This window comes from Schistocerca gregaria, chromosome X (genome assembly GCF_023897955.1).
Source record: "Schistocerca gregaria isolate iqSchGreg1 chromosome X, iqSchGreg1.2, whole genome shotgun sequence".
Classification (NCBI taxonomy): Eukaryota; Metazoa; Arthropoda; class Insecta; order Orthoptera; family Acrididae; genus Schistocerca; species Schistocerca gregaria.
Window position 1 is genome coordinate 457,006,368 of NC_064931.1, and position 26,665 is coordinate 457,033,032.

Sequence of the window (26,665 nt, forward strand, 5' to 3'; positions counted from 1 at the left end):
CACATAATCATGTATCTGCTTTTCGTTCAGTTATATAATCTATGATTTTCAAAATTTTCATCTCTTTCGCTTTCAGTTATATAATCTGCAGAATATTTGCCCATATGATTGAAGTCAGCATCTAATCTTTTACCCTGTTTTAAATGAGGAATTAGACTCTTGACGAGGATTAAAGAACTTTGGTCAAATTTCTGCTGGAAACGCGCCATCCAAAACAATGAATACGAAAGCATTAATGCGGCATGACTATTTTAAATATTCTCCAACGTATCTAATTTTCCTATCAGAATTAAAGTTCTACGTAACACTGAACAACATATTCCAGAAACGCCTAAACAATATTTCATTGGTATCTACACTGCAGCTAATCCGTCTTACGAAATCAATTTGTGAAGGTCTACCTGAGACATAAGAAAGGTGGTCACTAGCTACGATAGCCATATCACATGTTCAAAAAACTCGCTGAGTGACAGATACTATCCGAACAGACCTCGGAATGCCAACTGGTACCGGATGACCGCCATGTCATGTTCCGCCGATAGGCGTTATTTGATGCGTATATGGAGGGGTATGTTGACAGCACAACGCCCTCCCAACCGCTGTTAGTTTTCGTGTCTGGGCCACTAATTATCAGTCAAGTAGCACCTCAAGTTGCTTCACAAGGTCTGCGTACACCATGCTTGTCAACAACGCTCTCTGGATCCCGATGCTCACCCATGCAAGTGCAAGACAAGCCCGACAGCCCTTAAATTCGGTGATGTGACGAGAACCGCAGTTACCACATGAGCAATGCCGTTGGCGTTAAACAAAATCGTAGTTAAGAATTACGATAAGTACGAGGTAACCTTCTTTTATCATAAATAGAACTTATTTAACACACTGTGTTTAAAATTTTCCACCAATGTCTATTAATTTTTTTCCTGTTCCCAAACTAAAGGTTACTTCCGTCTCAAAAACATTTATTTCTTTTCAGATTCATATCACCTGTTGGAAAAAAAATTGGGAGGCCAGTATGAAAGAGAGCGAAATAAGAAATCACGTGGTTGATACCAAGATTACTCGAGAGATGGAGCTGGCGTCTCTACTGGAAGGGCGACTTCTACTCGCTCTTAACCGTAGGCTCGCTCGCCAGTAGCAGAACGCCTCACTTGCCAGTGACAACACAAACTCGCGTTATTCCCGAGCTGTTCGTTGTGTAGCGAAGACGTGATCTATTGCTTAGTGCACGAATGTTCTTGTGATTTGGCATCTGACTACAGATATGGAATTCCTCACTTTCTTGCTATGTGTTTTTGGTAAGTACCATTACTCAAAGAATAACTTCCTTCCGCTACATCAATTTTTATTTGACACTCTAAGTTATTGGTTACTGTAATTGGTCTATAAAATGATTACAGTCGATTTCTCAGCCTGCTGCTGCACATTTAAGTCTCTCAAAATTATTTTAATATGTAATTAGTGTATTCCAGTCCTCGTGAAGAAGAGTTGCTATCGAAATGATTTTGAAACTTTCGTGAAAGTATCAATGATAGAGGGCTGAGAATAACGCGGTACAAAATATAACGCGGAACTGACGTATTTAAGCTATGCACGTGATGAACACGTCGACACCTTATACAAATATGTTCCCCTATTGAATTACAGCTCAAGAAATGTTCTCATTTACAACTTCTTTTTATAGGTACAAGAACATTGTGGCAAACTGTTAGGGACGTGAAACACATTACCTGATTTTCATTTCGTGTGGGTACTTACAGACAAATTTCTGTTTCAGTTGTTAGCGCTGTACTAAAACAACCTACCACAAATTCTGGGAATTTCACACCTATTGTTCCTGGATATGAGCTGCCTGACCGTCAGTATGAGTAAGTACTACTATGTCAAGTTACAACCTCCTTTTACACATTAATCAGTGTTTAATGTTACATTTTTATAGTTTAGAAACATCAGATATGGAAGTTAGCTAACTTCCATGAGTCATACAAATAAAATTAACAGACACATTAAGTCATCATTACTATTTGTTTTTGTAATGTGTTGGGAATATTATACATCACCATTTTCACTTCTGTCTAGTATCAGGTTTATTTGCCTATTATTACAATGAACTGCACAATGAACTGTGTCTGACAGTCACAGTTGAAATAACAAAACTGATTGCTGCATGCAAGCACATATCACAATAATGCTGGAAAGCTAAGTATGGGCATACACTTGAGTTTGTGCCACCTTAATACACAAGTTGACATGGGTGAAGCTGTAGCTGTGAAATTCATTACCAGAATTTGTCTTAGTTTGGGACACTGATTGTGACAAACACTGAATTTGTCTTAGTTTGGGACACTGATTGTGACAAACACTTTTAATCCTGAGAACATATTTCATAGACTGCACCAAGAAACTAAGTGTGACAGTTATAATGCTGACGTATAACTGGAGCTAAATCTGTGATACGATTCTAATGTAGAATGTATGGAACGATTGCATGGGCCTATAAATGTTTTCTGCTAGTACTGCATTAGTTTACAGTTACAATCCATTGTATACAGCAACTTCCATAACTAATAGATAAGCAATTCTGTTTTCTAAATAGTAAATCTTTTTGGTTAATTCTGAAATTAGCATTAGTAACCACTTTTATTTATTTAATATCTTTCAGTAGCTATTTTTTTACATTTCGCGTTTTTCTCATCATTACTAATAATTTTGATTTTCCTACTTTCAGGAAAGGTCCTGGCTTCAGCCAAGTATCCAGTGTGTTAGTGACAGTAGATAATACTGCATTATCTAGTGATATGGATGACTTCTCTGAGCAAAATGACCAGGAGAATACTGATGTTGACTTCATAAACAGACTGCGATCTGGAATGGAAAACAAGGAGCGTATCCAACAGTACATCAGAGAAACAGCTGAAGCTGAAATGGAATATCTCGAACAGTGGTATGATGAGTTCAGTGTGACAACAGAGCATGCTAAACTGGACACACATACACCACAATCAGAGACCAATACAACAGTAGGGAATAAGACATCAGTTTTCTGGATGGAAAACAAACCTTTGCCTACAGCTACTGCTCTTCTCAAATTAGTCATATTCATGATAATACTAATCATAGCTGCAATAATTACTACTTCCATGTGGAGTATTTTGAGACACCAAATTACATTCATCTCTGGGATTATACACACAGTGAGGTACAGAAGTGCAGATTTCGTTACTGTCAAATACAACGATACATTTGTTATTTAGAAGGCTCCACACATGTGTCCATCATATACTCAGAACTAACCAACCCTCCTCCCAGACATAGTCAATTCTTGTTTCTTTCTAATCTTTTATCCTTCTTTGCAATTCTAACTCTCTGAGTGATTCGTTGCTGCATATGCACACACACACACACACACACACACACACACACACACACACACACACAAACACACGAATATATAAAAATGGAAAATACTATTATCACAACAATAGAGTCATAGTGGACATAATTACATTCAATTATTTTGAGATTTGTACCACAGAAGACAATTGTGCTTCGGTAATCTATATTCTACTAGCACATTTAGGTAAATGTGAAGTGAATTATCGGGTAGATGTGATTACCTGGTGGTTTCACAAGAGCTACCAAAGATGTTCCCTCGTCAATGTTACCACCTTCGCCATCTTACACTATCTTTGCCCAATTTATGATAAAATGTGCTAATAGATAAACTAACGGTTTCAGGAGATAGTCAGATTGTCACAAAATGTGCCTTACAAAACAAATGACTGTATCAGAAGATTGGTTAACATACTGTGCTGTAAAACATATTGATTTTGCTTTTGTATTCAATGTCTGGAAGATTTGTAGAGTTGCAGATGCAAAATTTATGACATTATCTGTGAGAATATATTAATTCAGTGTATTCGATTAACAGCTTCAGTGGAAGATGAGACTTTTGAAAAGTTTGTTATAAAGAATGAAAAGAAATTTTACAAGAGCACTAGCTAATGCTACCACTTTTGCTTCAATGTTTAATGTTTACAATGATTGTATATTTACAATTATAAATTTCTAATGGTTCTTAATAAAAATAAATAGCATGTTTGTGCTGCTTTTGAATAACTTCTGTAGACTTGAATGTCTCATCCTACCTTCATAGTACTGTTGTGGTGTGATTATAGTTCTTAAGAAAAATATTGCCGTTCCTCGTGTGTTCCAATAGGACAGACACTAAGCATGTAGTGAATATTTTTTATGAATTTTCCTACATGAAGGAATATAACAATTTTCTCTAATTATGCATAGAATGGATATTGCACAAACCTTCAAATTACTATACACAGCAATGTTACATACCATTCATGGTAAACAGTTAGGGGGAATGGAAAGTGAGATCATTGAGGGAAAGAGTGAGTGAGTGAGTGAACGAGTGAGTGAGAGAGAGAGAGAGACAGAGATGGAGAGGATTGTCACCACATAATGAACATATCAGTGTAAACAAGTAAATAATATACAGCATTTAGGTTATCTAATTAATTCCTGGTTGATGTGGAAGTTATTGATGCCATCATAACCATCTACATTCACTGAATGCACATTTGCTGAATGATTATAGTGCATAATTGTCACCACATAAACACATGTCTAAGTACTGCTCTTACATAATAATTAATGATCTGTTCTAGAACGCAATCACTTGCTGCTGTTGCTTTATCTAATGCAGTCTAAATAATCTAAATTCCATTCATTTTATTATTTTGAAGACATTAATTTACCTATACAATAATTCTCATATGGGATTATTATATTACTTTACATTTGATGTTACGAATATAACAATTTCATGTCAGTATTCACACAACTCCAGGAACTGTTTTCCTACTGTGTAATTTCCTATTTCTTACAGAATTTCCAGTCCTTTACCTGCAAGAAAATTGAAGATCTGTTGTAACTTCGTTCATATTTCACTTTTGACACATATAGCTAAGCAATGAGGTCCTATGTAGTTTCAGTGCGACAAGATTAAAGGAGAAGTTTTTTTTAGAATTCACATAAATAATCTGAGATGTAACTGGAATGATAACTGAGAAATAATTCCAATAGTAGATATTGTAAATATTTGTGTATGTTTAATTTAATGTATGTGATTTAGCGTAGGGTATAACAGCAGCTTTACTGTAATAAGAAAATTGTTAATGTGATGGTCCAAAGCTCAGTGCATACAGATCCATACACAAAGAATTATTTACAAAAAGATTCAGCTGGCTCTGAGCACTATGGGACTTAAAAAAAAATGGTTCAAATGGCTCTAAGCACTATCGCTCTTAATATCGTATGTTATCAGTCCCCGATAATTTAGAACTACTTAAACCCAACTAACGTAAGGACATCACACACATCCATGACCGAGGCAGGATTGGAACTTGCGACCGTAGTGGTTGCGCGGTTCCAGCCTGAAGCGCCTAGAACCGCCCAGCCACAGCAGCCAGCCAAAATCATTAAATTTATATTTTGTTGTAATATGGTGATATAATAAACCATGAGGCAATAGTTAAAAAATTCTGTTAATAATGACAGAGAGCTCACTTGGAAAGTACTTAGCGAGCAATCATATGCTGAATGCAGCTCACACTGACAGCAATACTGGTAGATGTGTTTTCTAGGTTCTCTCCAAATCTGGAATTACTCTCTGGGCGTTCACTCATTCAGAAAGGAATATGGGGGGAATTTATGCAATATCGTATTGAAGTTCTTCAAATTGCTGTTTAGGGACCTAGAAACTGACTTTATCTACACATTAGTGAAAAACGTGGACAATAATGAATTAAAGAGGGTCCCCCTCCTTCCAAGAACACAGCAGTTAAAATTGCTGTTTAGGAATCTAGAAACTGACTTTATCTAGCACATTAGTGATAAACGTGAACAATAATGAATTAAAGGGGGTCCCCCTCCTTCCAAGAACACAGTTTTGTTGTCTTTGTTTAATCACAAGATAGGGTTCACCAAATTTGTGTCATCTTCAGTAAATACTCTCTTATATATTTCGTCTTCTTTACGTTTAACTTTATGTATGTTTTCTGGCTCCCAACAGAAAGCAGAAAGAAGTCTACATTAATACTGCATGTCATGAGGGATCCATACGAGCTGTCCTGAGCTGTATTATTATTTCCCTTCTAAAATCATGGTTATAAATTTTTGTTTTTTAAAGTAACGTTTCCTCATATCCATCGGCTACGTCTGGATGTTACTTTCTTTTTGGGACTTAATGCACTTCTCACAGTAGGTCTGCATTTCGACAATAGCAATTAAGCAACATTGAGGACCTGACAATAATTATTAGATAACATCTCTGCACACCAAAATAATAACAACAATACCTTTATCAGATGAATAACAAACAAGTTATACTCAGGAAATGTCAACTGTGAAAATCATTTCCTGATTTCTGATTTCTGTCTGCAGCCACTGGACATGCAATATGTAAAAGAAGAAACAATAAAGAAAAACGACCTTTTGAAAATGATACAGCTCTGGTTAAACATGATTGGGGATGAAAGAAATTTAAAAATAATGTGTTCTTGCAAGAAGTGGACTATCGTAAATTCCTTATCATTTTATGAAAGCACAGGAAATGACACTTACAGTCCATCTGGAAAGCAAAATGTAAAGTGAAAAGTTCCGATTTTCGAATGTCCATTTCTTGTGAAGCTCCTATGAGGTACCTTTTTCCTTTTTTGGTACAGCATTTCTGAGCTCTCTTCTGATACATTGTTGTTATGCCTATATCTTGTCCACTGTAGACGTTTCTAAAATACGTTCTTCTCTGAACTAAAATATCATATTAATGAAATTATTTAATGTCAAAAGAGCAGTTGTACGAGGGTCATATAAATGTATATGGTATCAAAAAGGCAACAGTACGGTATGATGCTGGAGTACCTGAATGGGTGGAAAGAGGGCATAGAAATATTTCTGTGTATTTTCCATCCACAAATTGTGTTTATTCGTCAACAATACAGTTCATCAAGACAGTGAAGAGCTAGTCACCAGAACAATGTATTCCACGTAATTTCCATCGGCCAAATGTGAAGTGAATGTACAGGTCCGAGGTATTAAGTGATTGCTCATCACATATGAGAGTCGTACTAGAACCTTTCATGCTGTTTCATACCAAGCTGAATTTGTGTACGATAACAGTATGAAGCATGCTGTCGGTTTGCTTTGCTACTGTAGTGTCAAAGATGTATCCATCTATACTAAAGGACAAGTTGCAGTAGGATTCGTCTAAATGTACTAAACTTCTTCCACACTGAATGTCAGAGACGGATTTTACATGCCCCTCAGATACCAGCATGTGGTATGTCTGCTCCTTACAGTTTTCATGATGTACTCGTATTAAAATCCGTGAAAGAAACCACAACTAAAAACATTAGGAGACTTCAAATGCATAAATACACCGGAACTAGGAAGTGTGGCGCTAGAAGTCGTTTGTGAGAAGATGTACATTCCCTTCTAAGACCTAAATGGAAAACTTCATAGATTCACTAACAAACATACTCAGGTATAACACAGACATGCTGAGCTAAATACCGAAAAAGTAAGAAGGAAACCTGCACTTTAGGTAACTGATGAACTAAGACAGCTAATGAATTTCAGAAATACTGCACATTGAGCAAACAAACTATTCCCAGCACCTGAAAGGCTGTCACGTTGTCAGTTTTCATAGTTCGTTATTCGTACTACATACAAACAACGGGTGTTATCGATATGAATCTCACTGGGCAATGAAATGAAAACGAACTCCTAGACAGAAACAGACATTAGCTGGGCAACAGCATTCGAGGTTTCAACTTGACATGATGCTGCTGATTTTGTACTAACGTCATAAACACAACAGATCGCTAGGTCTCTCCAACTTCTCTCTCACAGTTAGTGTCAAGCATATGGCTAGAAATCTGGTACGTCGCGCTGCGGAATTTGAATCCGCGACAGACGTCATGGACGTCGAAAACCCCTAAAGTCTCTGCACCATCGCGCCATAATCCGTGGCGGTGAGCGCCCCTGGCCCATATTTAGTGTCAGGGCGCTACAGTGGAACACGTTGTCCCAGCGGCCAATAGCGGCTCCTCCGTTACTGTATTTAAGCGCCTGCCTCTCGTTCAGCAAGCCTCCCGCCGCCCTGATCATCCTCACCCCCTGGTTGTTCCTCTCCTCTCACAGCCCCGCCCACTTCCACGTGTTCACTGTTGTGTCCCTCCTACCCTTCATCTCCACACCGTTCATCTCCTTTCCCAAGGTGGCTTCCATCAACTTCCCCTTCCGGATGATGCCCTCTCTCCTTCCGATTATCCCTCCTACTAACTCTAATCCTCACCCCCCCCTCCTTTACTCCATATTTTCCTGGGCTCTCTCTCCCCCCTTTCCACTTTCCTGATGATGCCATCTCTCACTCCATTTATCCCTCCTATCAACTCTAATACTCACCCCCCTCCTTTCCTCCATCCTTTTACTGGGCTCTCTCTCTCCCCCTTCCATTCTCTTTTTTTCCCCACCTACCCTCTCTCTGCCCCCATTCTCTCCCCCCGAGTCCTTTTGCATTTCCATCCTGTGCCTTTTCCCATTCCCTCTCATGTCTGCTCTGCTCCTCATCCTTCCCCCCTTATGAGTCCTCAACCTCCTTTGCTTCCCCCTTTCATTTTTCCTCTCCTCCCTCCTTGTTTTCCCCTCCATCTGCCCAGGTCCCCCTCCCCCCATCTGCCCTCAGCTATGGTGTGTTATCTTTGTGCCGACATTTTAGTACAGTGTTTACAGTGAATGTTCAGTGTAGTGTGTCTTCTCAGAAGTGTTGCGAATGGACATCATACTGTCGCTGTGTGTGATTTTTATATTTCTTCGCGAACAGAAACCAGACTGTCGCCATGTTTTTTAATTATCTGTCTGCTGTGTTCCCTGTCTGCTTCCTGTGTATTTTATTAGCTTTGCCACCCTTTTGCTTTATGTTTTAACCTTCCACAATTTTCCGCCGTTTTACAATTTCAGTCAGCGTCTTATCGCCTGCTTTTATTGTTTCTTATCTTCTTTCTTACGTTTTAAAAAGTCTGTAGGCTACAGAGCAGCGTAATTAGCTGCTTCCAGCTCGTCCCCTTCGAGGGGAAACGAAATACAATAAAGGAAAAAAAAGACTTACCCAGCGAGTCTAATCGTTGGGTGCGTCTTGACATATCGCCTCTACAACAGACAGCGAGTTTACCGTTCTTTGTTTTCTTTGCTGGTGAACGTATTGGATTCGTTTGGTTCTCTCTGTCACTCCGTTGCTTCTTGCGTGTTGTCGTCGTAAGGCCTCTGTCGTTCCTCCGTCGTTGTTTCGTGTTCGTTCTTCCAGTTCGTATATTTGTTCGCAGGCCGCACTCCGTTTGGTTCCGCCGCGCTTTCCCGGACACCCTGCGACTGGTCCGATCGCGGTTACAACAAGAGACGCTGTTGTAAGGTGTCACATAAGGAGACGGTCAGAAACAAAAGTATTTTCTAAATTAGCAGCAGCTGTACTTGGTAGGTCCGTTCTTCTTCTTGTTACACTACCCCTTTTCTGTTTGTTAGGATGTTAAGCGGACCTAGCCTTCACCTTAATTTGGAAAATTTCGCAAATCCTTGAAGGAATACTAGACGGTGTGTTCCTACTGTTTAGACGGGAAGTAACTGAAGGCACTTCGGACTCGCACGTATTCAGAAACAAGTTCATAATACAATTTACCCTGAAAGTTTCTCCATCGAGTGCTGCTTTCTGGGTTGTTATCAATACAGTTGACTAAGGAATGTTGATACCTCCAACATTGAATGTCACTTCTCACTTGTGCACAATATCTCATGTAACATTTGCGGAATAACCTGTCGTTATTCAGATGTTGTTTCGGACACTGGGGTTGGTGTCCGAAACGCGATGGTACTACGAACGTCTATGTTAAATCGCAGATAAACATATTTGCAGAGCGCTAATCTGTGTGACCTACCTCTCAGGAAGCCCTATTGCAATTTACTCTTTTGGGCGCTCCAGCACTTTATCAGGCATTTCGCCCCCTCCCCCTCTGCCGCCCCTCTCACACAACTGAACATACATTTCCGTTCTCATGAGTCATATTTGATTTACTCGCATTTGCAAATGAATACTAACTGCGTCAGACGAATCAGACTCATTAGGTATTGTCTTCTGTTGCCTTTTATAGATTAGTATTAGAAAGATAGTTCTTGACTAGAAGGAATAATAAGTTCTATGAGTATTTTGATCTGTTGTATAGCATACCGGTGCGGGGATTATCCTGTGACATCGCCGTTCCACATGCTTTTAAACTCATGGAACTTCCTACCTATGTGATAATTTTTCTGTAACATTGGAGACGTATTCTGCGTTCCCGTAAGAATGCCACACACATATAACTTGAGGCTGCGTTACTAGCGAGCCTTTTCGTTCTTTGAAACTCACCGCCTTCCATATCTAGCTTCCAAGAGTCGGCCCTCCTAGTGTCATGTTAAGTCCTCCATCTTATATTAATTGGAGGACAACTCAAATATTCTATTCATGTCACCTTATGGATGGACCGAAATGATCTTCTAATTCAGATGGAGCATATAAGTTACTGCTGTTGCTGTCAAGTGCAAGCGAAAAAAAAAATTGGTGGATACACTTACATATTACTACTTAATGTATTGGGTTGGTGCATAAGTTCGTATCGTTTTTCCATCCAGAAACACTCTGGTCATCATTAATACATTCTACTTCACTATTTACAACTGTCCACCGACACTGGGGTAACTTACTGTTTCCGTGACTGTAGAAGTCACGTGGTTTTGAGGCGAAGAAGTCATCGAGATGTCTATGGAGAGAACTTTTACCCGTAAAGGAAGTTCCTTGAAAGCTGTTCGACAGAGAGCAAAATAAGGAGAAAATCTTAGGGAGCAAGACAGGGTAAACAAGGTGGATGTGGAGTAACTTCCTAACCCAACTCTTGTATAATGTTCTTTGTCAGTCTAGAAGAGTGCCGGCGGTGTTATCAGGGAGTAGTATTACTTACGCAGCCTAACTGGTAATTGTTCTTGGATTTCGTCTGAAAGGGTTGTCAGTTGTTGACTGAAAATATCAGCAGTGACGGTTAAAGTTCGAGGAAAGCGAATCGTAGTACACCACACCGTCACTGTTCCACCAGATGCAAAGCATTTCTTTTGTGGATGCACACGAGTCTTTGTACGACGGGCTGCTGCTATGTTTGGGATCGACTATTCCTTTCTTTTCTTTTTTCATGTTGTTCACGAGCCAACTGATGACGAACAAACAGAGATTTTTGTGATTTGGGTTTAGAGCATATAATACCCAGATACCCGATTGTTGAACTTTCCCTATGACATGCAAATGTCGCACGGTGGTGCAGTGATCACCATCATATTTGCCTGTTCTCGAAGCCAACTGACGTGGATCGTTGTGGATTAATGTGATTAAACGTTCTTTATCAAATCCCAAAGATCTTTCTGACAGTGTCAAAACGATCGTCTAATGGCGTTATCCCTGTACACAGCGTAAATGTTTCTGGCTGCCTCCACAGCTGTCACCTCTCTACTGAATTCAATGAATCCAAAGAATATGTCGCAAGTGTTCCGATATCTCCACTTGTTACTCCGTTTTCTAGCTTCCACAGCTCTACACACTATCCCCAAATGACAATACATAAACTCAAACAGCAGCAATGAACTTCAACTAAAAGATAACAATGGATAAATAAACCCAAAGCAATCAAAATGTCAACACGCATAACACAAGTTTTGCTAACTTATGTAATAACCTAACTGATGTCACATTGTAATTGGTTCACAAAATGCCGCTCAGAGATATGAACCATAAGATGATTAAAGAATTTTGCTTCGCTCACAGGTACCCCTGGTGTAAACATTCGTATTTGTTTCGTGTCTTAATCGATGCTTTCATTTTCTCTACTGTAGAATCTGGAGAAACTGTTTGTAGGCCGAAAGCTATTATAATTGTCGCAAAAAATCGATTGTTTCAAAAATTAACAGACATTACAATAAATCAATGGCTAGCTCCTGAAAAGGACTGCAGGTTTTGCTAAATATATGACATATTAGACATGGAGGGTAATAATACTTTTGGAAATAAGTAGTACTCAATCCCATGGAAGTTGTAACACTCTAGATCAAGTTTAATGTAAACATTAGTAATTAATGTACACATATTTTTCGATTTAACCTAGTCGAATATATAGTGAACACCTGGAGTTTTATCAGAAACAGGTTTCTGCCTCTTCATTAACATTCACAATTTCATAGTACTACAGGTGTAACCTTTTCACATGTTTACGAGAAATTTTTTTCAAAATGTTTAAGTGATTTTCGGGGAGTGGAAATCATAGAAATATGGTTTTAGAATTACTGTTATCCTTTAATAGTAATTGAGTGGAAGGTTTCATATAGGCCGGGTGATTCCCCTACATGTTGGTCTTATTGTATATGTTCATTTCCTTCGCTTACGTTAAAAACTGATGTCGTCAAAAGGTGCTGCTTCGAAATAGCATCAATTATAAAAATTTTATTCATTTTCCAACCTTTCCTTCATTCAGATGCAGCTGTGGACTTCAATTGCAAATTATCAAATGATCATAGCTGCAGCTATACTTCACATTTTTAGATATCTGAGTAGTGAATGACAAGACAGTAAGGAAATGGTTTTGCCACACAACACCAAAAATATTTACTAAAGAATAATGAAATATCGGGGATACATTTGTCTACATAAAATATGTGATTAGCATTCCATTATCACAGGTAATGTAAGTGCGAGATACGTCACTGCATAAGTGAAATGCTGGCACATTAATAAGCGATGTAGCCGCTAGAATGTTGAATTCATTGTGTTTTATAGGTGCTGGATATCAGTTTGTGGGATGGAATTCTACGCCTTTTCACTTCGTCGAGCAATACAGAGGCTGTTGATGGCAGTTGTGCATGACTCAGGAGTTGTCGGCGGATGATGTCCCACATGCGCTTGATTATAGACAAATCTTGTGACCGAGCAGGCCATGACAGCATGTCGACACTCTGTAGAGCATGATAGATTATAACAGCGACGTCTGGGCGAACGTTACCGTCTTGGAAAGCACCTACTGTAATGCTCTTCATTAATGTCAACTAAACAGATTGAATCACCTGACCGACGTACAAATCTACAGTCAGAGTGCGTATGATAACAAAGAGAGTGAGTCTGCTGCCATATGAAATCACACCCCCTACCACAACGCCAGGTATAGGTCAACGGCCGTCAGTGGCACCGAGGCAAAGAAGCTTTCATCACGAAACAACAGATATCCATTCAGCCATCCTATGAGCTCTCTCTTAACACCACTGATGTCACAAATGGCGGTGGTTTGGAGTCATAGGAATGCACGCTACAGGTGGTGTGGGTAGGAACTATCCTTGAAGTAAACTATTTGTAACAGTTCGTTGGGTCACTGTGGTGTCAACTGCTCCTCAAAGTGCTGCTGCAGATGCAGTATGAAGCGACTCAACCACATGCCGAGCACGATGGTCCTCCCTCTCGGTTGTACCACCTGTCTGTCCGGAGCCCGGTCGACTTGCGACCGTGCATGCTCGTAACCACCATTGCTAGATAACATGTACAGTGGCTACATTCCTGCCAAGTCTTTCTGAAATAAAGCAAAGGGAACATCCATCTCATCGTATTCCTATTACAAGACCTCGTTCAGACTCAGTAGGTTGTTGGTATTGTCATCTTAATCACCGTAAAGGTATGGTTGAGTTACATCAACTGACCACGTCCAGTCTCAAACATAATTAGCGCTCACGACCATTACAGAGTGTATTTAAAGCAAACCTGATTTGCACCCTCATAGTATGACAACTGGCCCCGCCCTTTTGCGACGGGTGTGAAATATGATTAGACAACGGCTTTCAGTTGTTGAAACATGCCAACCAACTTCCATTTATGTCGCACAACTCTTTCTTAGTGTTGCTATTTGCTTTTTCCTTTCAGTGCATATGAACCTTCTTACTATCCTCCGGCGATTTCAGTGTTTCATCTGAAGGTGAACAATGAAACCATTCGGACATTCCCAGAACTCAGTATGGCTCATGAATACGTTTCCCCTTCTTCTAACATCATTCAACTGCATGTTGCTCAAATGCTTGTGTAGTATTCTTCGAGTCAAAACAGATACAATGTTTCTCTGCTGGGAATTTAGATAAATTTGCCAAATTTTCTAGTTGATGTGTTTACTTTAATGCAGTTACTTGAAAAGTGGAGATTAAATTTCTGTTTGACTGTAACGCCAGTATCACATACTTAGCTGTGTCAAGAGCTGTATTAGATATAATTTTCCCACAGCCATCAATTATTTTCTGGTGTAATACCTGATACCTAGACTCAAACAAAAACTAATTTATAAGATGTTCTACGATGATATGTGTGGCTTTTCAGAATGATTAACGTGTTGCCTTTCCCAGTACATGTTCTCCAGTATTATTTTTGACTTTTTATTTGCACTATTTTAGGAAAAACAATTAACATTTTGTCGTCTGGGTGGTTATAATAGAAACGACAATGGCTGCGATGTGTGCTGTGTACATTGCATGAGTCTGAAACGTCGTACGTATGTCCATTAATCAGTATGCTCACAGACTGCATTAAAAAATAATAGTTCCACATTTTGCCAACAGCCGAATATATAGCACTGTCTTAGGCCGTGTCCTGCATGAGCGACAGAAGCGACCGACAGCGAGCGACTTCTGTATACACGACACTCCAGCGACAAGCAGCAACATCGGGCGGAAAACTCGGGTGTCCTGTGTGCGAGCAACCACGTCGCACTGCAAGACGGCTACTTAGAGCCAACCAGCTGTTTCTATAAAACGGCGTCCCTAAACTGTAGAATACTGCAGCTGGGGAGTAAGGCTACAAAATTACGTTTACTTACGAAAATAAAGAGAAAAGGAGTGCTGTTTATGCAGTTTACAAAGAAAGGAATCTCCATTGACAATTTCATAGACGTCATCAACTAGGAAGATCACCATACAGATTCTTCGAATACACATGACTGTGCAGAGGATCATCATCAATAAATTAAATGCTAATGTATTTTCATGATTGAGAGCTTTTAACAGGCGATAAATACGGAAGATTGACTGACTACATGACGAACTACCCTAAATCCATATGTAAGTTCACAGAATGAAACCTTCAAACAGTGGCCAGATGTGGTGTAGCAGTAGCGTTACAGGTCATCATTGCCTGCTTCGTGAAGTCCTAGGTTCAGATCTGGCGTTACCTTGTATTTTAACTGACTCAGTTATAATTCTGTATACTAAGTCTTACGTATACTGTTTGCACTGCATCGCTAAGTATAATATTAAGGTCTTGCCAAGGAACTTTATCTTAAATTTATACACACCTATCCCAGTGTATCACACACAGTATATTCCTAGCAAATTACAATGTATCATGAAATTTTACAGATATTTGATGTTGTGCACGTAATTCATCAGCAGTCAGTGTTAAGGCCACGCGTTTCAATTAGTCTAAATAGTCTATAAAATTAAAGCATACTGAATTTTTGAAAAGAAAGCCAAACGTTTTGTGTAACAATTTTTCTAAAAGTATGAAACAGCCGGCCGAGCGGTTCTAGGTGCTTCAGTCTGGAACCGCGTGACCGCTACGGTCGCAGGTGGGAATCCTGCCTCGGGCATGTATGTGTGGGATGTCCTTAGTTAGGTTTAAGTAGGTCTAAGTTCTAGTGGACAGATGACCTCAGCTGTTAACTCGCCTAACACTCTGAACCATTTGAACCATTTGAAGTATGAAATAAAAAATATTAGGGAAACGTTTGGTGCACCTCATTTTCTATTCACGATTTCGACCATCATTCAAAGGCACGTAGACCGTTTCTCTGATCTACTTATTTATTTTACACAAATCGTTTCATAAAATATTTCATTTATTTCATTTTTTATTTTCAAGTTTTATTAAGAAAGCATGATCTTACTGACTCCTCTTTGGCCTTCCTAACGTACATGCTTCGAAGGAAGCCCTATTGACATTTATATATCGCACCAATGTATCTTTTTATGTGGAAAATAACTAGGCCTTGAAGAGATGGAATTTTTGACACTTCATTTACATTAATTGCTAGCAGCTTTTAGTGAAATATTTCAATTTTTCCACACCCCATTAATGAACTTTTAGTTAATTACCCTGATTAATTTAAAGCAGTTACATATTTTCATACAAAACTAGACCTCACGCTGGTCACTTTGCTATTCCGTTTACCTGTTTCTCTCCCTTTGTTTGCCTATGAAAATTCGAACAAATCCACATGGTGTAATTTATAGGTGGTCTTGTTTACGCTGTACTCACGCATTTACAAAAACGTATCGAGTGTTAATCATACGATAAACTAGTCCTTCCTGCGTGCTGTGATTTCCAAAGATGGTCCTTTCACTATCTTCAACCGTTTATGAGATATGAGTATTTTTATGACCACTTGATTCCCGAAGTCTAGGAAAGGTTCGGAAGTGCCGCGAGCTACTCGTCCCCGGATATAACAAGCAATATTTCAAGAATGAAAAGACATATCATTATGGTCTCAACTTTAAATACAATTTACATATATTGGTTACATTTCGTATGCAATAACGTATGGCCTTAAATGAACTATACGGGAAGTCTACGCTATTTGATTTTACCTCTGTAAATTAATAAAAATTTCTTGCAGCCATACACTCAATTTCTTGCAGCACAATAACTATGACGAATAACGAAAATAGATCCAGAGCTTTATTGTTGAAAGATATCAAGCTACAAGTTGTAGAAGAATCAAATTTTTTCACCAAATAGTTTTCTTAAGAACGGTTGAGAAGTATTGCTCCTCTGCTTTTCCGAGAACACACATGGCTGTCGTTCTCTGTTGTGCGTGCTCCAGCGACAAGATTTAAACACGTTTCAGTTCAAACGTTGCCAGTTGCAGCGGTAGACAGGCAGCGACACACATGTCGCTCACGTAGGACACTTCCGTAACTATACCTGCGGTTGTGTATTGTCCCATGAAACTGTCGCGCGCTGTTGGTCGCTTCTGTCTCTTATCATCTACGTAGGACGCGGCCCTACTGTGGTGTGGGTGCGGGAAGAGGGATGGGAAGATAGTCATACAAGTGGTAACGGTGGTTCTGAGACGTTTATTAGGAGTTGGTCACAAGTTACTAAATGTGTTCAGCGTGGTCTCCCTAGTCAGCAACGTGCCACATCCGTAACACGGCACAGTTGACAGTTACTCGTTGCATACCCTGTGTAATCAAAGTGGTATATCATTGTATGCTATCTTTCAGATCGGGCAGAGACCGGACGAATCCCTGACAGAAACGATCTTCGAGATATCCTCAGAATCAGAAACCACATTGAAATAGTGGTGTGGACACAGTTGCAGCCTCGCAAAGCTGAAATCATTAGTTGCATAAGGAGGTCCTTATAACGTGCCGATACCACAGTAAATCTAACGGGAGCAGGAGGTGTCATTTGCTAGAAGAAAAACGGACCATGAATGAAGGATCTTGAGGAACCTCGCCACACTCTGACATAAGCTCAGTGAAGCGGATATTCCTGCACAGAATGTGGCGGAGTAGAACCCAGTGTGAGAGAGTTCTGAGCATTCACGGCATCGTACGGAATAAAACGTGAATTCCGTCCAAAGAATATTCCCCGACCACATGTCATTCTTTTCCAAAAGGGCAAAAAAAAAAAAAAAATAGAAAGATGAAAGGCAAAGTAACGGTGTTGGCTGTCTTTGGGATTCATTTAGTGCACATTTAGAATTTTGTAGGAATACCATTGCGAAATGTGCCACAAAATCTTTTGAATTGTTTACGAGGAAGAGTCGAGCACTGGCTGCGGAAACTGAGGAATATGATGCACGGTCGGTCATAGCTACAGCAACTTCTGCAACAAGTGCCTATTTCTTCAGATTTATAGATCATAATCTTTAGCCCATCTGTTGAGATGGGGCCTCTTCGAAGCTGTTCCTATCGACGATATCCCCGAAATGCAGTGCTGCAGTTGCTGCCGTACTGATGAAACAACTTACCATCTGTGCAAGGCTTTGCTTATCAACAGTCCTTGCGTTTCGCTCGGAAAAATTCAACCATCTTAACTCTTTACAACAAGAGGCACTCCACAAAAGAAATCAACATACGTCGCCAAGCGACGGACTTCAAAAGAGGAAACATTCTACTTTCTAACTGCTTACTGTGTCATCTATGCACTTTGTGGTAGAAGATTGAGCTATCGTTTATCAGCATCCTCAACGAGTGCTCCCGTTAATGAACATACATTCCTCTTTCCAGCGTCCTGCTATGTACACAGCACTGCAGCACTGCAGCACTGCAGCATTAGGAATGCCGTTACTTTAACTACAACCAACTGCTATTACAAATCAGTAGAAGTTCACGGGGTACATTTAGAATTAATCATTTATATTTCTCTTTAGAGCCCAGTACCATTTAAAGCGGACTATAAAATAAAAATGTTACATCGCCATCGAGTATCTCTTTCAGGTTACTGTTTCTGGCTTTCTACAAAGCATTTTCTTCGACTGGTGTAACATTATCAGTCCAGTATTACGTACACGATAAATTATTTCGTTATTGGGAAGTTACTGAATGTCTGAAGATGGGTGAGTTTCATAGTGAATAGTTATCTCAGTATCAGTAGATTTCCCCTATCCTGCTGCATTAACTAGCCATTCTTTAACATCTAACCGAGTCTCAAAAGGCAACAGGTAAGTGATGTCACTTTTTTTAACGACTGATATGAAATAGCTCTGAGCAAAAGATAGTACAAAAGGTATACACTAATGATACTGAAAGCGAGCAACAAACTCGTCGAAAAGTACTTTTTTTGTAGCATTGTACATTCTTCTTGTTTCTTCTTCTTCCTGTCGATCACACCCTTGGATGTCAAAGACTCAAATGAGGGGTCGCACATGATAGAATCATTATTTGCTGCACTTTTTATTCCAATAATGGCCATATTTGTCTATCGTGAAGCGTCAAAATAGTTTTCACTTTTTTACCTTCTGTCATTTTCTTCGTTTTTACGCTTTATAGTGTAGTGTGGCGGTGGGTTTCCTTTACGATAAAATTTTCCCGATGATATGTTTTCTAATAATCCATTGTTGAAAACAAGCCACAAGTGTTTTTATATTACATTTATGAGCATCCATAAAACTGCCGCAAACTTAGTATTTTCAGTCTACATTCCAGTACTCCACTTTTAATCTCACCTGAATTGAAAATTATAGTCATTCTCGGTTCTTTTAAGAGGAGTAAGAAAATAACGACTAACTGTAAAGGTTCGATGTCTTTAGCGATCCAGAAGTTTTTGCCGTTAGATTTAGAGCTGTCCGAATCGCATTTCATGGCGGTGAGTTACTCTGAACTGTTAAAGAAAAAAATAAATAGAAAATAAATAAATACCATGTATTCAAAAACTGTGTTGTCCCACGCAAAAACAATCTTTTAAAAACAGAGCTTGACATCGTTCAGAGCCTAAAATTTCTCAGAACTCCATGTTGTGTAATTTACTGTTATGAAACTGATTTATCCAATAATTCAAAGCACAGTTTGGTGCACGCCTAAAAGTGGTAAATTATAATACAGCACTTATCACACTGATTTCGAATACGATAGGTAGGGCATAAACTACCTCAGACCTAACCGAAAAAGGCATTTAAAGTATTTGACGTCACGCACAAGTTCACAGGAAACGTACGGTTCAGACTAAGGGAATAAATACGGGATGTGACTCACGATATAATGCAGAAACAACCAGCGTCGGCGAAGCGGATAGAGACATCGTTAAAAGGACCTAAATGGTTGACACTACGATGACATCGATACGATACCGACACCTATCAGTGTCGTGTCGCCTGATGGTACCCAGATTTCTGGCCGCTCCAAGGAACTCGTGTCGTACGAGACACAGGGAAAGACAGTTCAAGTCATCCGACGTCCCTAAACCGAATTGTTTATTTAAATAAAACTAAGCTGTATCTTACACTGTACTTGGTTTTACGATATTACTTCTACATTTTGCATAAAAAATTAGAAACCACGGTCTTTGGATTCGCCCGTGTTCTTCGCTACGCTATCTTTCTCGTTTGATTTTGAGGATACTGTAAAGGAAAATAGTTTTCCGAATATTATAGTATCACATCATACGTTCAAAATAAGCTGCTTTTCTTTACGTTATTTCCCATAGCGATTGTCATACTTTTCAAATAGAGAAACTACTGTGTATATTTTGAAAAGTTTGGAATGAAGCACGTAGTCGCTGAGCAGTTTAAATTTGGTGTTTAAGTCACAGGATCTGTACAAAGGCGATGTCCTTGAGGACAATATTATGCAAATGGAAGAGGATGTAGATGAAGATGAAATGGGAGATGTGATACTGCGTGAGTAGTTCGACAGTGCACTGAAAGACCTGAGTCGAAACAAGGCCCCGAGAGTAGACAACATTCCATAAGAACTACTAACAGCCTTTGGAGAGCCGGTACTGACAAAACTGTACCATCTGGGGAGCAAGATGTATGAGACAGGCGAAATTCACACAGTCTCCAAGAAGAATATGATAATTCCAATCCCAAAGAAATCAGGTGTTGACAGATGTGAAAATTACCGAACAATCAGTTTAATAAGCCACAGCTACATAATACTAACGCGAATTCCGTACAGACGAATGGAAAAACTAGTACAAGCCGACCTCGGGGAAGATCAGTTGGGATTCCGTAGAAATAATGGAACACGTGAGGCAATACTGACCCTACGACTTATCTTAAAAGCTAGGTTAAGGAAAGGCCAACCTACGTTTCTAGCATTTGTAGACTTAGGGAAAGCTTTTGACAATGTTGACTGGAATACTCTCTTTCAAATGGTAAAGGTGGCAGCGATAAAATACAGGGAGCGAAAGGCTATTTACAATTTATACAGAAACCAGATGGCAGTTATTAGAGTCGAGGGACGTGAAGGGGAAGCAGTGGTTGGGAAGGGAGTGAGACAGGGTTGTAGCCTATCCCCGATGTTATTCAATCTGTATATTTAGCAAGCAGTGAAGAAAACAAAACAAAAGTTCGGAGTAGGTACTGAGAAGAAATAAAAACTTTGAGGTTCGCCGATGACATCGTGATTCTGTCAGATACAGCAAAGGACTAGGAAGAGCAGTTGAACGGAATGGATAGTGTCTTTAAAGGAGGATATAAGATGAACATCAACAAAAGCAAAACGAGGATAATGGAATGTAGTGGAATTAAGTCAGGTGATGTTGAGGGAATTAGATTGGATAATGAGACACTTAAAGTAGTAACGAAGTTTTGCTATTTGGGGAGCAAGATAACTGATTATAGTCGAAGTAGAGAGGATATAAAATGTAGACTGTCAATGAGAAGGAAAGCGTTTCTGAAGAAGAGAAATTTTTTAACTTGGAGTATAGATTTAAGTGTCAGGAAGTGATTTCTGAAAGTATTTGTATGGAGTGTAGCCATGTATGGACGTGAAACATGAACGATAAATAGTTTGGGCAAGAAGAGAATAGAAGCTTTCGAAATGTGGTGCTAGAGAAGAATTCTGAAGATTAGATGGGTAGATCGCATAACTAATAAGGAGGTATTGAATAGGATTGGGGAGAAGAGACGTTTGTGTCGCAACTTGAGTAGAAGAAGGGATCGGCTGGTGGGACACGTTCTGAGGCAACAAGGGATCACTAATTTACTATTGGAGGGAAGCGCGGAGGGTAGAAATCGTATAGGCAGACCAAGAGATGAATACACTAAGCTGATTCTAAAGGATGTAGGTTGCAGTAGGTACTGGGAGATGAAGAACCTTGCACAGGATAGAGTAGCATGGAGAGCTGCATCAAACCAGTCTTGGGACTGAAGACCCCAACAACAACAACAAGTCACAAATCTCTGCATACGAAGTATAGCTATCGCATCGACATTGTTTTTAACAATGGAAGAAGAGCGGTATTAAGTTCATTCTGGAAGAAGTACGTGACACATATTGGAGGTTGTCCTCTACGAAGTTGACAAATATGCGCCACATGTGACGCTAGTGCCGCCTGCTTTGGCCTGCTATGCAGCCCCACACATTCCTCGTGTTTTTCTTTCCTGTATGCTGCCGATACAAGCCGATGCTGGAAACGAAAAACTTACTCACATGAAAACACACCAGCAGTCATCAGCTGATGAGATCTGAAAGGTGAATCCAGTTACCTCTGAATGAGCAGCTGGATAAAGCAGAGAAAGTCACAGGATGTTATTCTTATCATCATGGGCTTCTTCCATTTCTTCAGTCACATTGTGCACCCCTACTCAGAGTTCTCCACCTACTGCTACACCACTGATGCCCAAATCCGGCAACGTTGCCTCTAGCACATATAGATCGAGGAAGGTAGCACAGTGGTTAGCTCGCTGGACTCACATTCGGGAGGACGACGGTTCAAACCCGTGGGGAACGTGAGAGTCGTATCGATGCGAGTATCGTCACAAGAACTTTATTCTACTACGTCGTTTTCCATAGCCTGTCGTCTCAGTGTGGACCACGCCTAAATGTTCTATAAACAAGAAATCATAAGATTTTCATGTTTCACTCTTAGTTGCCTGTATAAAGACGAACGAGGTTCGCGATTTTGGATGCTGTTAAAATCACAGTGCATTCCATCGGGAAATTAAGCACTAAACTTGTTGAAGGCAACACGTGCTGGCCAAATATTTCAAGTGAATAGATCCTGAGGCAGTTGTAATGTTTCTTATACAGGATATTTTGAAACTCTTCGTTCAAACTAATACATTAGTCAGAGAACATGTAAACAAACATATTCCGGTAAGGAAAATATGGTCTCTGAAGTCCCCTTGTAACGTTAGGTAACATTTTGGCATTGGTACTGACGTAACCTATTGACTCGTTGTCGCTGACTAATTATGGGTACTGACGTTAAAAAATGCTCTGTGTACAGATTGGTGGATCTGAGGTCCACTTGAAAACAAACCGATTCATTCCCAAGCAACACCGTCTTCCCTGCAAACGTACCAGTTCAGTGGCAATCATTACTACCTTGTGACAACAGTGGACATTCAGCAGTTTAAATGTGCTGAAATGGCTGTAATACAACTGGTATACTGGTCTGTGAGCGGAAACAGACGAGCTGCTGCGATAGATTATCGATAGCGCTTTCCCAACACATGAGTTCCACAACACCAGACACCCGAACGTCTCCATCACCTGCTACGTCAAACAGGTACTTTCCGCACATGTTTGCACGATGCAGGTCGGAACTGAACAGTGCGAACTCCCGAAATGGATTCTGCGACATGCTGAAGACACTCTATCTACAAGTATACGATGCACTGCACACATCGTTGGCGTCAGTCGTAGCCATGTGTAAAATGTTACATGTCCAACTGCTTCATCCTTTTCATCCTCAGCCCATCACACCGATATCACCTCAAGATTGTCAACAATGTGGACAGTTAGCATAATGGGTTTTGCAATAGAATGCACCTCTCATTTCCTCCCGAGGTCCTGTACAGGGAGGAGGCTTTGTCTACTTATGAAGACTGTATTAGTACGCCAAAGTGGGCATCAAGGTATTTTGGTAGTGCAGCTTGCCTGCATCAGGGGCATGTACGCACTCAGGTGCAAACCTATTCTACTTCTTTGAATGAAAGGTACTTAACCTCTTGTTCTGCTATGAGGATTAAGACCCCCTGGGGATAATGCAAAATTTTGATTTACAGGTTATGACCCCCAGTGATTATACACAAATTTGACTGACAGGTCCTTAACGTATTGTTTCCCCCTCACTCCTCCTCATCCTCACCACCCTTCCACTGCATCCTCCCTCATCCCTCCGGGAACGCCCCTCTTCGATACAGACACGGAAATTGGCGGCAAAAAGACTCAGCTGATAGTTCATTTGGAGGGAAATCGATTGCACTAGATGGAATATGGTTTAAACAATTTTGACAGTGTGTGGAATACTGTTTATTTAAACAGTTTACGGGGTATGAGACTGTGTACGGAACATCGTTTATTTATTTATGTAAAGATTTTGGTAGTTGTTTAAAAGGTTTAGACAATGTGTGCAGTGTTGTACATTTAAACAATTAAAGAGATATGAGACAATATATGAAATACGGTTTATTTATTTATGTAAAGAATTTAACCTTTGGCGGGAATACGATTGAGATGTATGGAATACTGTTTAAACAATTTAGGCAATGTGTGGAATACTATTTATTTAAACAATTTATGTCACTAAGGTGATATATTGAACATTTAAACAACTGTGAAGCTTTTTCTTTCTCATCGTGCAATACCGCCACATCACACGTAAATACACAGTTAAAAATCTTTCGATAGCGAATCATGCACCACCCTTCGTCCCCTGTCCACTGGACCGCACCCAGTGCCGACTCGCGCAACCGCACTTGCAGCTTGATTGGGGGTTCTGCAAAGCGCCGCCGCGCCACGAGTTTCACGCACGTGCTCGCTCGGGCAACAAATTCCGTACAAGCTACAGCTGCTGATTTCACAGTGCACCGCGGCTACCTGGAAGGGCGTTCAACGACGAGTCGACAACCAGAAGTTACGGAGTAGCCCAAATTTTAATGTATATAATTGATGAGTCCACTTGTTGGATCTTGGCAGTGTCAATGACAGCTGGTGAAGTGACCAGTGTGCTGGGTGAGCACGAGAGAAGCGGACGACTGTCTATTACGTGAGAGAAGAATCAAAGTGATGGACATTAGCACTGGACATATTGACAACATCAGAATTCCTGCCACTGCAATCATCCCCACATGCCGTTTATGGCCGGGAGTGGGGCACTCTGCCATACACGCGCATCCACAACTGCGACTGCGGCCGTGGTGGAAATTTTCACTAACCTCTTTACACTTTCCTTGTGACCACGAGTCTGTGTGATCTTTAGGATTTTTTTGTCACCAGAAGTGTTTAGTAGAAACGCTGAGGAGGAGGAGGGTGCGTACAAGACCTCGAATATATTTAGCGCTACGATTTATTTGTGATGCGAAGTTCATTACTTGATTTACATTATGTTTGCATCTGATACTCAAACACTGAAAATATGTTTTACTACAAAGAATGATCATTGTATGTTGGAAGTGAGTGTTTAAGCGATCTATTTGTTTCCTGTAAACTGTTGAAAAATTAATTTTACAGCATAGTGCAAATGGATTATTTCACTCTATTTTGGATATCGAAATTCCGTCAGCCTTCATTTGCCGCCAGCATTAGCCAGTAGGAGTAAGTTGTTCTAAGGAGAAGTGGAAACCTCCATGTTCGTGATTGGAGGCGTTGGTCCACACAGAAAAGCATGGAGTGTCTTGTTGGAAGCGACAGTGACGGGGAACGGGTCTGCAATTTTCCGATAAGCAGAGAGTTGACATTTGATGCTTTGTTTGGAGGTCGCAAGATGAAAGTAAGCCGATATTCGGTCCGGAGTTGGTGGTATTTATTAACGTGATCTGTAATTAGGACACTGGACAGTTTCAACTTTCGTGGCGGCTCCCTGACGACAGACACACACGTGGGAGAGCCCCAACGGTAGCTGCTATATATCACATCATTCCATTCCCTTGTCATTACAGTTATTATGTCACGGTGATGGAGAGTAGGAGGATGCAGTCACAATGTCTGCTTAAGATAGGAACCCCGTATTCTGTAAGGTGACTAAATAAATAGTATGTACCAGTTATTATGGACTTTGGTTTGAATTTCGTGTCATAATATCCTTCTTGTCCAGCTCAGAGTGATTGCTAGGGGTGATGATGGAGGGGGCGAGGGGTATGGAGGGGGAACCTCCTCTGGTAGTGGCACCGTGCACTGTTCACTGAATGTCAAAATGAACACACATAGGATAATTTAGATATAGGACAACACCTTCAATCTGACGAAGTGTAATTACATAATTAGGACACGTAGCTGCCTGATGTGAGCTTACCCCAGCTCCTGCAAATTGAATTTTATATATAAACAGACATATTCTATGCGATATAATTGAATTTTTCGTGTTGAGATCCTTTCTCTTCTGCGTAGATGGCAGCTAAGAGCTCATGGCGGTATCCCTTCTCAGTCAGGAATTTGCCTTGGAAGGAAGGCATCTGCCCTGCATTGGTACTCTACAGGGGTTTACTGGCTAAATGTACTTTGTTTGCAGTCTGGTCAAACAGCAACCGACGGCGCATGCAGGTCTGGGAGGACATGAGGCGAAACAGAGAAAGAGCACTTGTTTCTATGGGAATTTCTCCGGTGCTTTTGTTCGAGGATTAGTATGACATCCGGGCTCTCAGCAGCGGTGCCCGAGTCGAGACCGGCGCATGGCACATAGCGCTGCCGCGCGTTGCAGAACACCGATAGAGCTGCGTGTGCGGTGGCATAAGTCGGCATTGCGTGCGGTCTAATGCACAGGGAACGGTGGGCTATGCCTGCTATGTGATCTAAAGGTTATTAACTTTGTAATTACGTGTAGTGTGTGGTTCATGGTGGTGCTCCCGGTGCTCCTTGTGCAATCAGGATGAAAAAGCATAACAGT

General features: G+C 40.3%; 1 protein-coding gene across 1 annotated transcript in view; it reads left to right on the forward strand.

Annotated features, from left to right (window-relative positions):
- Nucleotides 1-1,213: 1,213 nt before the first annotated feature.
- LOC126298138 (uncharacterized) overlaps nt 1,214-26,665 on the forward strand; it is a 179,177-nt gene continuing 153,725 nt past the window's right edge. Inside the window, exons 1-2 of the mRNA XM_049989454.1 lie at nt 1,214-1,295; nt 1,775-1,865. Of these exons, the coding sequence (XP_049845411.1) occupies nt 1,262-1,295; nt 1,775-1,865 (125 nt within the window). The 5' untranslated portion in view covers nt 1,214-1,261. The remainder of the gene's footprint in view (nt 1,296-1,774; nt 1,866-26,665) is intronic.